Source organism: Silene latifolia, chromosome 6 (assembly GCF_048544455.1).
Source record: "Silene latifolia isolate original U9 population chromosome 6, ASM4854445v1, whole genome shotgun sequence".
Classification (NCBI taxonomy): domain Eukaryota; kingdom Viridiplantae; phylum Streptophyta; class Magnoliopsida; order Caryophyllales; family Caryophyllaceae; genus Silene; species Silene latifolia.
The window spans coordinates 6,299,514-6,313,696 of NC_133531.1; the positions used below are offsets into that span (position 1 = coordinate 6,299,514).

Consider the following 14,183-nt stretch of genomic DNA (forward strand, 5'->3'; position numbering starts at 1 on the left):
ATCTCTCCCAATATTTCTTATGAAAGACCGCTCGCATGATGGGTAGTTATTAATTTAGTTTATCTTTTGTTTTTGTCTTAGTGTGAAACGGTCTCTCGGATACTTGCTAGGGAAGGTTTTGGGGATTGTGAATTTGCGATTGATGTGTGTGACTATCTCTCCCAATATACATATTGTCATTTGTATCTGTTACAATTATCACAAACTTGTGGGTGTTATAGGAATTTTTTTTCCAAAATGGGGGTTAATAATAAACAATTTAACGAAATGGGGCAACTTTGAAACTAATTACCAAAAATGGGTCCACGTAGGCTTGGTTTTGGCGATGTTAGGGTCGGGATTAAGGTCGCTCAGCGGGAGAGCGACTTGAGGCCAAACCGCCGTGCGGCTGAGCGACTTAGCAGGAAAAAAAAAATTACAGGAGGAGAAGTTGATAGGAATCGAACCCGCAATCTGAATTCAGATACTTCACACCCCTAACCATAATGCCCAGCATAATGTATTGATTCGTTATGGTAATTAAAATACATATTTAATGCTTACTCATTATGGTAATTAAACTACATATTTAATGCTAAGAGTATTTAATAGCTGTTTGGGATTTGAATAATTATTACTAATTATAAAGTTTAAGCACTGAACTTTACCATGTTAATTTGTTTGTACTAGTGGTTAGCTTCTACAAGATAAGTGTTTGTTTTGTTGAAGATTATGGGTTCGATTCCCCTTAACAACTTTTTTTTTTTTTATTTTTTTTTTTTGCACAGACCCAAGTCGCTGTGGGGGAGGGCGATTTGAGCTGAAATCGCTCAATCCCTAAGCGACTTGCCTTGAAGTAGCATACTAAGGTTTGGGTGGAATTTAAGTGACACTTTGGGTAAGGTCGTTGAGCGGGAAAGCGACTTGAATCCGAGCCTAGCTTCGGTGATGACGTGGACCCATTTTGGGTAAATACTTTCAAACTCAACTCATTTCGTTAATTTGTTTGTGTTTGACCCCATTTTTGAAAAAAAATCGTGTTATAGACCTACATGATAGACATGGAGTAGCTGGAAGAATTGTTGATCCAAATTTATGCTAGACTGTATTGGGGTGTGTATGGGTGCGCAAAGACACTATTGCAGCGGTTTCATGTGCTGTGGGTACTTTCCATGATCAGAAGGACGTTGATGTCTATGGAATGACTGACTCAACATTTGAAGGAGTTCGTGGGACTCTTGGGATTTCGGATTACGTCGAAACCTTTATTACTCTTATAAGTCAGTGTAGGAGACGACTTTATGTAAGACAGTCCTATAGTGAGAGTGGCATGTATATGCAAATTGCACTATAACCGAATTGAGTGTGCTTGTTAGACGATTTTATGCAAACACAAAGTTCAGTGTCAGCTTTTGGGTTTTGAATCATGATTATATTGAGTGTGCTTGTTAGGAACAACTTTTGTGCTTTCGTATGTCGTGAACTGTTCGTAGCCAAGGTTAAACAAAGTCGGGAAGCAATTCATTTTTGCAATACTCGAATGTTTATGTGCAAACTGCACTATAACCGAATTTGAAGTCGATTTTTCTTTTAAAATTTCTGGTATGTATTTACTCTTCTGACTTATGATAAACAGAATATTCAGTTCCATGTAAACTGTGGAATTTGAGGCATTCTGTTAATAACAGGATAAACAGATTTGGATTCATTGATACAGGATAAAGGCCAAAGAGAATTTATCATTTAATCGCTAATCGCGTCATCAACATTAATTAATACGTAAACATATAATAGGTGTGATTTTTATATGTGAACTTGGCTAGGGTTGCCTGGTGGAACTTACACCGAAAGCGGAATTAAAAGTTACTACATTAGTTTCCGCCTTGCTGCCTCACTGCGGCGTAAGATATAGCGTCAATTACTGACTTTCCGGAGCAGAATTTGGCTTCATCCGGTATGTAGAGGCTTCTTGTTTAAGAACTTGAGTACTATGTCGAATTTAACTTGTCTTTCGACTTTCAAGGTCGCTTTTGATCGCGCTTCCTGTGTAGTTTCCACTGGGATTCAAACTTCGACATAAAATTCACATAGAAATATTACTCCCATTAAAACATAAATAAACATGTCAGTTTGCCGAGTAATTTAAATTTTAAAGCATGCTATTAGTTTCGCACGGGTAAGATTTCATGATATCTAGAAATTGTAATAAAGTAGCTCATAAGTTAGCTAGAAGAGCGGTTAATATGTAAGACGTTCTTGCTTACCAATTGCCAGAAAAAAAAAAAAGATTTCTATCTAGAATGTCAAATTCATTCTTCCAATGAAGATCCGTCTTAAAGTATGTTGGCCGATCCAAATGGATTTTTGGAGCATGGACTTGGACGTACGATCCTGTATCGTTGTCGCAAATTATTGGGCTCGAACCGGGATTAACATAAGTTTGGAGGCCTAGATTGAACCAAAACCATGCTGCTAAGGGAGGGTTTTGGTTGTGTCTTAATTATCTGTGTTTCGTTCTTAGCAAGGGATAATCATCTTTTTTTCATTTTTAGAAAGAGATTTTATCAAAGGTAAACAAATAATCGGGACAGATATCATAATAATAATAATAATAATAATAATTATAATATAAATGTGTATTACTAATGGCTTCATATTGGCTCGGATGTTTAATGAACAGCACAAGTGTCTTTATATAGTGATTGTATGAATATAAGTGATTGGGACGTCTAACGTCCCATGCAAATTTTGTGCGTATTAGTAGATGTCATGTTTGTTATATATCGTTTTCATAGGCAACGTTGCAACTTGCAAGCACATTAATTTGGTATTGTATGTGATGTCACGAGGGCGAATTACTTCTAGAACGTCTTATAAGTGTGTGAGCTTATAAGATTGTCTCACACACGAAGACCTTGTTATTATGTAATGAATTAAGGGAGACGGGAGGTTAAAGATGAGGTACTTAAAGGAAATTAAAAGAGTGAAGGGCGAGAAATGGTCACATGACCTGTTATTGCTTGTAAATTTTTGTATGGCTTGTTTTGAGAAGATAGAGTATAATGGTGAATTATTATGGGATTAACCAAAGTTGGGATTATTTGGAGAAGATAGGTGAAATGTGGGATTATTCTTGTTAATATTTCCTATAAACATATCACAAGTCTTTTTTTTTTTTTTTTTGAATCAAACCTCCGAACGAGGTTAAGAATTAACTATTAGATCATTCGAAGCAAAGGTTACAACAATCATCGGAAAGTCATTCGACCAAACTCGCCTACCTATGTGCCATGGAGCCAAACGAGCCAGCTCATTAGCCACCTTATTAAAGTCTCTCCTAACGAAAGACCACACAAATGAGAATTAAAAGAAACACTACAAGCTATAATATCGTCAATAATAAGATTAAAATTACTCCGACCCTGTGACCTTCGCTTCACTGTATCAATCAGACATTGGCAATCACTCTCCATTATTACATCTCGATGACCTCGTCTTATCGCCTCCTTTAGTCCCACTAGCAAAGCTTCTGCTTCCGCATCTCTTGGGTCCGCCAACTCCCGCTTTTGCACACGATCATCCCCACAACAACCCTCCCTCCTCATCACGGCATACACACCCCAACCCAACACCCACATTTTCCTGGACACTCGCATCGACATTGATTTTCACCTTCCCACTTCTCGGTTTAAGCCACCCATTCTGCCGCACTTCCCCACCACTCTGTCCCACGTTCCTCCTCCTTTCTCCTAGGCTGTCCTCCGTCATTTCCTCCCTCAACCCTTCGACTCTCCGTATAACCTTATCTATATCCAAAGCGCCGCTCAAAAACCCACTTATTTCGTCGATCCCAGAGCACCCAACATCCCAACATTAATGTGCATACATCCGTAGCCTGCAATTCCTTGACTATATCATAAAACCAGTCCCTCGCATTCGCAAAACCCCCCTCCATTACCCATCCAATCCCCAACCTATTCCACAAACCCCTCAAGCCGTTGCAGTCACGAACAAGATGGAGATGAGTCTCCACCTCCATATTACAAACCGGGCACCTTCCATCCGTACCTTGTATGCGCTTCATTATATTACTCTTCGTAGCAAGAGCTTCATTACAGAATTGCCAGATGAAGACCTTGACCCTAGGCAGCATTTTCATACCCCAAATCCTATTCCATACCCTTCTCTCCTCTGCCCTAGACGAAGACGAAGCCACATCAAAGCCATCCCCTGCGAGGAGTCGATACGCGGACCTTACAGAGTAGCAGCCGTCCTTCTCGAAATCCCAACACCAAGTATCCTGGGGCGCAAGTCACTAATGCGAATACCCAAAATACGCTCTTGTTCAAACGGTACAAAATATTTCCTAATCAAATGTGTATTCCAACCTTGTCCTCCATTATCGAACAATTCTGCAACAACCATATCCGGGTCAGCATCCCCTCTTGGCGAAATAACTCGCCTAGACTGTGTTCTCGGGATCCAAGGGTCCTTTATTTTCTCGATGTTACACAAATCAATCTTATAACCTCATTGAGTGTTAAACATTTGGTCTAGAATGAACCCGGACTGAATTCTTTTAGACCCGCTCCATAGTCCTTATTATTTGAAGTTACGGTTTTCGGTTTGGTCCGATTCAAGACCGATCATTTTAGGTCTGAATCAAATGAATCAAATATTTTATGCTAGAATCTCACTATAAACTCAATTATAATTATACCAATAATTCAAATACCTATTTTATTTGATTTGATGAATTTAAATTCAATAATCCTATAATAAATAGCAACAAATTGTACTTTTGATCCCTTTTAGTTAAAAACAGAAAGAAACGAATAGAGCAAGCGACTGGCTTGCAAATCAGGGCATCACATCTAGTACTTCTGTTACTTATTTAGACTCTCCACCTATCGCTCTTCGTCCTATCCTTCGAGAGGAAATTTTTGGGGTTGCTATTCCCCGTGTAATAGTTAATAACTAGTTTTCGGGGTTCGCCCCTCTATTGCACCAAAAAAAAAAAAAAAAAAAAAAAAGTTAAAAACAGGACCGAACCAAAAAATTCGGAATTGGTCCGATCCAGGACCAAAACTTGTAGGCCTGGTTTTCGGTCCAGTAAATCTATTTTTCTCGATTTTTGCGCCGATCTGGTTTGGAGCGGCCCAATTAAAAAAATCCGTTTTACTATAAATTTGTGTAACTAAAAACCCCTCACTCGGTTATTTTGCAAGAAAAAATGGAAGTAAATAGAAAGAAAATGGTAGAAAATAGCAATAAGAGGATTATACATCTGATGTACTACCTCCAGTTCTATAGTTTTTGAGCATTATAATAAAGTTTTTGAGTTTTGTTTTAAAGTTTTTGAGTTTCACTATGAAGTTTCTGAATTTATTCACTTAAATATTAAGCTCTAAAAAATTACAATAAAACTCAAAAATATTACATATAAATATAGTTAAATTTTAGTTTTGACGGAAAAAATATTAAAATCTAACATATAAACTTTAATATGCTCAAAAAAATACACATATGCTCGAAAACAAATAAAGTTTGAGGTAATAAGCTCAAAAAAATATACTTATATGCTCAAAAAATAAAAAAGTTGGATGTAGTACATCCGATGTATGATCATTTTTCTCTAGAAAATAGAGTGGATTCTTACCCCCATAGTCCCATTCCACCCTATTAAGGCATTAATACCCGAAAACTAACAAGTTACAAGAAGCATGATAAAATGAGGGGTTGGCGAACAAAGGAATGATATCATAATTGTGGCAGTATAATCCATTTCTTCAATTCCTGAAATTGGTATGTGTGTTTTGATCTAATAATCTCTTCAATTATGCTATTGTTTATATGCTACCGCCTACCCGTCTGTTTCAATCATTTGTTTACCTTTTATATTACATATTTATATGTGATATTTTAATCAAAGTTAAACAAATGATCGGGATGAAGATTTACATATTCATGGTTTTGGGATACAATGCACTTATCTATTGCTGTCTGAAAGTGTCATTCATATAAAAATGATTGCTGTAAATTTTGTGGTGGTAATGTTTGATGTATTCGATGTAATACTCAACCCAATTTTCATTTTGGTTCATACAGTAACAGTCTCTCTATGTAGCGAAACTAAGGAATCGTTTTGTTCGCCGTAGTAAGATAGAATTCCCGGGAAGATTAAATTCATATGAACTTGAAAATCACGTAATTGTATAAATGTTGTTTGGTTGAACGTGGGAACTTCAATTCATGTCGGTACTCTCACTTACCTAGGGATTGGAGTTCCATAATTTTAAAAGGCAATCAAACAACTCCGAAGATTATGTCTATGTATAACCGACCCCCTTCGGCCCTTACCCTGCAATTTGCGAGAGCCCTGGACACTTGGCAATAGAGCTGTACGGAATATTTAATTTCAGGTTATGTTGCTTACTTGCTGATTTTGATATTCCAGAATATGGAGTTGCCGGATGAATTGTTGATCCTAATTTTTGTATTATTACCCGTAAAATCCCTTTTGCGTTTCAAATGTGTCTGCAAACATTGGCTTACTCTCATTCAAAGCCCTCAATTCGTAAAGTACCACTGTCGTCTTTCTGAAACCAGGAGGAGTGGTAAACTCTTGTGTTACCGCAAAGACCCCGTCACTGAAACTTATGTCATATCCATCGTTGATCGTCACACCCTTGAAAAACTTGAAGATCTAGAATGGCCCCCATTTTTGGAGGAAGAAGGTTTCGATGAAGATGTAGAATGGCCCCCTTTCGAGGTGGAAGAGGGTTATACCGGTCCTACAAGTTTTCTTAGGCGAATCAAAATATTTGGACCAGTTAATGGAATTTATTGCATATTCAGAAGTTTGATTGATAGGTGGGTTGGAACCTTGACTCTGTGGAACCCGGCAACTCGAGAGTATAAACACATTCACCCCCAAATCTCTTTTCCATTTCCAATGCATTTGTTGGGTTTTAAAGATTATGCTTTAATGCAATTTCATCAGCAAGAGCCTGTATGTTTGAACATCGGGTTTGGTTTTGATCATACAACTAATGACTATAAGGTGGTGGTGATCTGCCAATGGCATGATGAGGAAATGGGCGAGGATGTACGCTGGCATCTCAGGGTATATAACCATGCCTCGGATACTTGGAGAACTGTTTATTCTCTCAACCGCTTAGTCGATCCACATCCGTTATTTGAAGGTTCATTCCCCCCTTTTCCACAAATGAATTACGATCCGCCTATTTCTCACTGCCTGCTCAATGGAGTGTTTCACTGGGCTTGTTCTGTTGGCCTTGGTAATGATAGTTTCAATGCTGTCCTTGCATTTGACATGACTAGTGATGTTTTGCGATTAATGAAAGGACCACCTATCCCGTGTCATCTCGTAGTGCACTCGAGTGTATGGGTGCTCAAAGACACTATTGCTGCGGTTATTTCTACATATGATCCTTTGAATGATTCTTTGAATGATCCTCTGAGAGATATTAAGGTATGGATGATGATGGAATATGGCGTAGATGATTCTTGGGTCATGCTTTTTAAATTTAATGGAGTTAGCAATTGGACTCCTGTTGGGATCCCTTTTGATGACCGGGTTTTCTTTGATGATGAGAGTGGTCATCTCATCTCGCTGGGCGTTGATGAAGATCATCAAGTTAAAGAACATGATGTCTATGGAATGACTTACTCAACGCATAACGGCATCCGTGGGACTCTTGGGATTTTGGATTACGTGGAGACCCTTACTACACTTAAGTCTTAACTACTTAAGCCAGTGTAGTCAGCTACAAGCCGCATATCCTATCTTCATGTGGTGTCATATCAGTGAGTGAGTCCTGTGTTAGACGGTCTTATATTATGAGATCAACGTAGACCTTTATGAATTCCTTATTTATTCATAGGGTTGATGATTGCATAGATATTGGGAATGTGAGTCTAACATTGGAGTTCTTTTATCTCATTCGGGCTACCATAGAGCCTGTGTAGTGTAGCAAATCAGTTGAGGACAATGTTGAATTGCGACGTAGGTTTATGCAGTCTTTATTTTTTTCTTTTACACTTTGTACTGAAACTCTTTGTTTTTCAGTGAGTTAAGGATTTACTAACTCTCTAGTCTTGGTTTATGATTTATTAAGCCACGAATGACTCGGATCAACTGGTTTCAAAGTCAGAACCACTTGGTTTGCAATGGCCTCAACTGATTCAAAGTCGGAACCTCACGGTTTTTGTTTTCACATAGAAAGTTGATCATTTACTGAAATTATTACACCATTATTTATCACTCTGTACTAGGCAGCTTATCAACTGATACTATTTCTCCATTACTTACTGTTTTACTGAGATTATTATGCAGCTATTGTAATCAGAATGTTAGTGTCACATTGCTTTCCTCCCGTGAGACCCATTGCTGCGCAAGACGTAACCTGAGTTCCCAGACGATCAACACAGATTTGAACTTCCACCAGGTATTGTTGTTTAGGGTTAGGCGTCTTGCTTGCACACACGAGTACTATGTCCGATTAAACTTGGCTTTCAATGGCCGTTTTGATAGCGTTTTCCTGGTAACTTCCTCCAGGGTTAAGACCTGGACATGGAATTCACATATAAAAACCATTGTTATAGGAGCGTAAACATAGGGTGTGATTAATGAAGGGACCACCACTCCCAACACATCTCAGACGGCATTGTAGTGTGTGGGTGCTCAAAGAGACTATTGCAGCGGTTTCATGTGGTGTGGGTACTTCCCATGATCGGAATGATGTTGTGGTATGGATGATGATGGAATATGGTGTCGAAACTTCTTGGGCCATTCTATATAGATTCGAAGGGGTTAATGGTTGGTCTCCTATTGGGACCCTTTGCGATGAGAGGATTTTTTTTTGATGATTGGAATGGACAGCTCCTCTCAGTTGGCTCTGATAAGCATCGTCAAGTTCAAAAACATGATGTCTATGGAACGACTTACTCAACGAGTGAAGGCATTCGTGGGACTCTTGGGATTTTGGACTACGTCGAAACCCTTACCACGCTCAAGTCAGTTTAGCAGGCAAATTTCTACCATCCTGTTATGTCATCCTTTAACTAGTCTTGTATGAGACGATCTTATGTAAGACAGTCTTATACTCCGTATGTTAACTGAGTTAATTTTAGGGATATTAATGAGTTAGTTTCACACGTGAAAACTTTTTAAACTCCTCTGTCATGTCGTACACAAACAGGTTAAGTTGATTGAATAGATATCTGGCTCCGAGTTGTTATGAGTTGTAGTTGGTTATGGTCACAAGATTTTATAGTGATTGAAGACAATGCTATCAAAGCTGTATGAAGAGCAGTGGCGGAGACGCGGAGTGTTAGTGGTAAGTTTATTTATCTTGTTTTTCTTATCTTGAAACTTTGCCCTCAGAGTTAGTATAAAACATATTCTGTTGTTCTGTATATACGTTATATGATAGGGGAAGATGATTAAGTCGCTTGCGAATTCAAAGTTAAGTGTCAGTTTCGATTGATCAACTGAAACTGAGTTCTAGGTAAGAGTTAAGCTAAAGTTTGAAGCAGTTCAGTTGGGGGCATACTGCATAGACGACTTTCTCGTAAATGAGAGTAATGTCTGTTGGGACTCCTGGCACAACATGGCCGATTGATGTAGTTTGCAGATCATTCTAATCGGCTGAGTATAAATCAAATACGTATTTGAATTGAACTTCATTGGCATTCGTTTAACTATTAAAATTTCGTTCAAGCTATCCGGATTATATGCTATTCCCCATAGTCCTTGCCCAATTCCCATTGCATTGTATATAGTGTAGTTAGTATTGTGCATAGTGTAATTTTGTAATTTCCCAGAGTTATAGTATTTATTGTATTCATACTTCTAGGATTTGTATAAATTGAGAATGAAATACAAACTCAGATCAGGGAAATTTTCACTTTCAATTTAGAAAAAATAAATAAATAATTACACTCTTATTATTCTATAAAATAAAATAAAAAATCTGGCTTTCCCGGCGTTGATGATCACGATAATAATACCTTGCGGATTTGAATTATAATTCCTCGTGAAATTCGTATGTTGTTTATTACAGAGTATTTGATAGTATCGACATTTTACGATGTTATGTGATTTTGATTAATTTCTGAAATTTGCTATACCTATGTTGAGTTTAGAATCTTCGACTATGTTTTTTGAAATGCTGAATTGCTACCCATCTATTGTAGATAGCTTCCTCAATTATATTTTTGAGTACTCTCCTTGTCCCAATCTTTTTTTTTTTTTTTTTTTTTTTTGTGAGAGCGTATTTTAATTAAAGGGTTTGAGGCAGAGGGAGTGTGATTCTTACGTCATTTATGTTAACTACAATTGTTGAATTTTGTGTGGTGGTAATGGTATAGTGACATAGTGTGACGGTTAGAACCTTGTGATGTCGCGCGGCCCCTTTCCTTTTAACAATATTTAAAAAACTTGTGACTCTCACAAATAAGAATCTATTGTGTTTATATCATGCGAGACCTGATTATGTTGTTTACTCTGTCTGAAATTCCAGAAGATGAAGTTGCCGGAAGAATTGGTGATTCTGATTTTGGTACTATTACCAGTAAAATCCCTTCTGCGTTTAAAATGTGTCTGCAAACATTGGCTTTCTGTCATACAAAGCCGTCACTTCATAGAAAGCCACTATCGTCTCTCCGACACCAGGAGGGATAGGTTCCTGTGTTACAGCAAACACCCTGTTACCAAAACTTATGTCATATCTGTCGTTGACCGTCACACCTTTGAAGAACTTGAAGATCTTGAATGGCCCCCATTTTTCCAAGAAGAAGGTGTTGAATATCCAGAATGGCCTTGTCTTGATGAAAATCCAAAATGGCCGCCATTTTGGAAGGAAGAAGGTATTGAGCTTAACGAAATTTCTCATAGGCGAATCAAGATATTCGGCCCGGTGAACGGAATTTATTGCATATTCCGGAGTTTGATTGATAAGTGGGTTGGCACCTTGACTCTATGGAACCCGGCAACTAGAGAGTACAAACACATTCACCCCCAAGTTTGCTTTCCCGAAAGTTTCAACATTGGGTTTGGTTTTGATCATACAACTAATGACTATAAGGTGGTGGTGATCTGCCAATGGGGGGACTTCGATACGGGTGAAGATCAACATTGGCATCTCAGGGTTTATAATCATGCCTCTGATACTTGGAGAATTGTTTATTTTCTTAACTCTGTTGACGATCCACATCCAGCATTCGAAGGTTTAGACCCCCCTTTTCCGTTACTCATATCAGACCCACCTGTTTCTCATTGTCTGCGCAATGGTGTTTTTCATTGGGCTTGCTGCAAGTCGAATGATTGCTATAACATCCTTGCATTCGACATGACAAGTGAGGCTTTGCATCTAATGAAGGGACCTCCTCTCCCGACAAATTTCCCGCTTTACTGGAGTGTGTGGGAGCTCAAAGACACTATAGCCGGGATTTCTAGTCATTACTTGGACTATCCTTCTTCTGAAGATGTCGAGGTATGGATGATGATGGAATACGGTGTTGAGAATTCTTGGGCCAAAATGTTTAAATTCCGAGGGATTAATGGTTGGAGTCCTGTAGGGATTCCTTATGATGACCGGGTTTTCTTTGATGATCAGAATGGACAACTCGTTTCATTGGGAATGGATGACGATTATTGTGTGAAAAAACATCGTATGTATGGAATGAGAGGCTCAACCTCTCATGGCATTTGCGGGTCTCTTGGGATTTTGAAATACGTGGAAACACTTACGACGTTAAAACCAGTGTAGTGTAGCAAATCAGTTGTCTTGTTCAGGATAATGTTACCTAGGCTGTCTGGTCTGACCTGCATTGGTGCAGGTAGAACTGTAGAAAGTATGTCGCGATCTGTTCGTAGCCAGGTTAAACAAAGTCAGGAAGCAGTTCATTTTTGTAATACTCGGATAATTTTGTGCAAATTGCAAATATAACTGAATTTGAAGTCGATTTTTCTTTTCAAAATTTCTGGTATATTCAAAGTTCATCTAAACTGTGTAATTTGAGGCATTGTGTCAACATTAATACATAAACATATAGATTGATGATCTTGGAGTACTAATATGTTTGCCTGGTGGAAACTACACGGAAAGCGGAATTAAAAGTTACTACATTAGTTTCCGCCTTGGTGCCCCTCTGCAGCGCAAGATATAGCGCGAGTTACTGACTTCTCGATCAGAATTTGGCTTCATCCGCCATCCCGTATGTAGAGGCTTCTTGCTTAAGAACTTGAATACTATGTCGAATTTAACTTGTCTTTCGACTTTCATGGTCACTTTTGATTGCACTTTCTGTGTAGTTTCCACCAGGATTCAAACTTCGACATAAAATTCACATAGAAATATTACTCCCATTAAAACATAAATAAACATGTCAGTTTGCCAAGTAATTTAAATTTTAAAGCATGCTATTAGTTTCACCAGGGTAAGATTTGCAAACCATTCGATTTCATGATATCTAGAAATTGTAATAAAGTAGCTCATAAGAGCGGTTAATATGTAAGACGTTCTTGCTTACCAATTGCTGAAAAAAAAAAAGATTTCTAACTGGAATGTCAAATTTATTTTTCCAGTGAAGATCCGTCTTAAAGTATGTTGGCCGATCCAAATGGATTTTTGGAGCATGGACTTGGACGTACGATCCTGTATCGTTGTCGCAAATTATTTGGCTCGAACCGGGATTAACATAAGTTTGGAGGCCTAGATTGAACCAAAACCATGCTGCTAAAGTAGGGTTTTGGTTGTGTCTTAATTATCTGTGTTTCGTTCTTAGCAAGGGATAATCATCTTTTTTTCATTTTTAGAAAGAGATTTTATCAAAGGTAAACAAATAATCGGGACAGATATCATAATAATAATAATAATAATTATAATATAAATGTGTATTACTAATGGCTTCATATTGGCTCGGATGTTTAGTGATCAGCACAAGCGTCTTTATATAGTGATTGTATGAATCGGGACAAATTTTGTGCGTATTAGTAGACGTCATGTTTGTTATATATCGTTTTCATAGGCAACGTTGCAAGCACACTAATTTGATATTGTGTGTGATGTCACAATTTATCGTTAGGGGGGCGAATTACTTCTAGAACGTCTTGTAAGTGTGTGAGCTTATAAGAGTGTCTCACACACAAAGACCTTGTTATTATGTAATGAATGAAGGGAGACGGAGGAGGTTAAAGATGAGGTACTTAAAGGAAATTAAAAGAGTGAAGGGCGAGAAATGGTCACATGACCTATTATTGCAGGTAAGTTTTTGTATGGCTTGTTTTGAGAGGATAGAGTACAATGCTGGATTATTATGGGATTAACTAAAGGTGGGATTATTTGGAGAAGATAGGTGAAAGATGAGATTATTCTTGTCAATATTTCCATAAACATATCACAAGTCTCGTATTTTCTCGATATGGGACAAATCAATCTTATAACCTCATTTGGTGTTAAACATTTGGTCTAGACTCTAGACTAAACCCGGACTGAATTCTTTTAGACCCGGTCTATAGTCCTTATTATTTGAAGTTACGGTTTTCGATTTGGTCCGATTCAAGATCGATCATTTTAGGTCTGAATCAAATGAATCAAATATTTTATGCTAGAATCTCACTATAAACTCAATTATAATTATAACTGATGGGGCATATTCTGCACCGATGACCAAGTCAACATATTGAGCAAGGTCAAGGGTATCCACAGCAAAGTCAGCGACTTAGACAGTCTAGCCGGTGAAGCCCATCGGCCAGTCACCCGGGTCTCGGCCAGACAACTCGCCAGCCGGGACACAAATCTGCGTACTCATATCCAAGACCCTCGGCGAGCCTGCCACAGGTCCATCGGCCGAGGGTATAACGGTCTTTTCACCTGACAGCCATTTGGCCACTACGTGACAAAAGGTGAATGCCTATAAATACTCCTCAACCTTCATTGAGGAAAGGATCCACAAATTGACCTAATAACCACTATTCATCTGGTAATATCTTCCTTATCTCTCTACAAAATACTCTTAGCCAAGTTATAACCACCTCTCTCTAAGTTCACTGACTTGAGCGTCGGAGTGAGTACGCTCGGCCAAAGTCGAGCCCTCAGTTTGTTCATCGTTTCAGGAGACTGCAAGGAGGATTCAAGCAAGGACATCATTCTACTAGCTACGAGTGGTAACAAACA

The 14,183-nt window shown here is 38.3% G+C and overlaps 2 protein-coding genes across 5 annotated transcripts in view; one reads left to right on the plus strand and one right to left on the minus strand.

Annotated features, from left to right (window-relative positions):
- Positions 1–14,183, minus strand: part of LOC141586182 (ribonuclease 1-like) — an 84,443-nt gene that overhangs the window by 19,006 nt on the left and 51,254 nt on the right. The gene's annotated exons all lie outside the window — the stretch shown is intronic.
- LOC141586178 (F-box/kelch-repeat protein At3g23880-like) lies at positions 5,548–12,720 on the plus strand. 4 transcript variants are annotated; one of them, XM_074407321.1, is made up of 3 exons: positions 5,548–5,784; positions 6,589–9,341; positions 10,527–12,720. In XM_074407321.1, the coding sequence occupies exons 2-3, from the start codon at positions 9,291–9,293 to the stop codon at positions 11,772–11,774; spliced, it is 1,299 nt and encodes a 432-aa protein (XP_074263422.1). In that variant the 5' UTR covers positions 5,548–5,784; positions 6,589–9,290; the 3' UTR covers positions 11,775–12,720. The 4 variants fall into 4 exon arrangements, with proteins under 4 accessions (XP_074263422.1, XP_074263421.1, XP_074263420.1 ...); XM_074407320.1 differs by having other exon boundaries at positions 5,568–5,784; positions 6,437–9,341; XM_074407319.1 differs by lacking the exon at positions 10,527–12,720 and having other exon boundaries at positions 5,602–5,784; positions 6,256–8,090.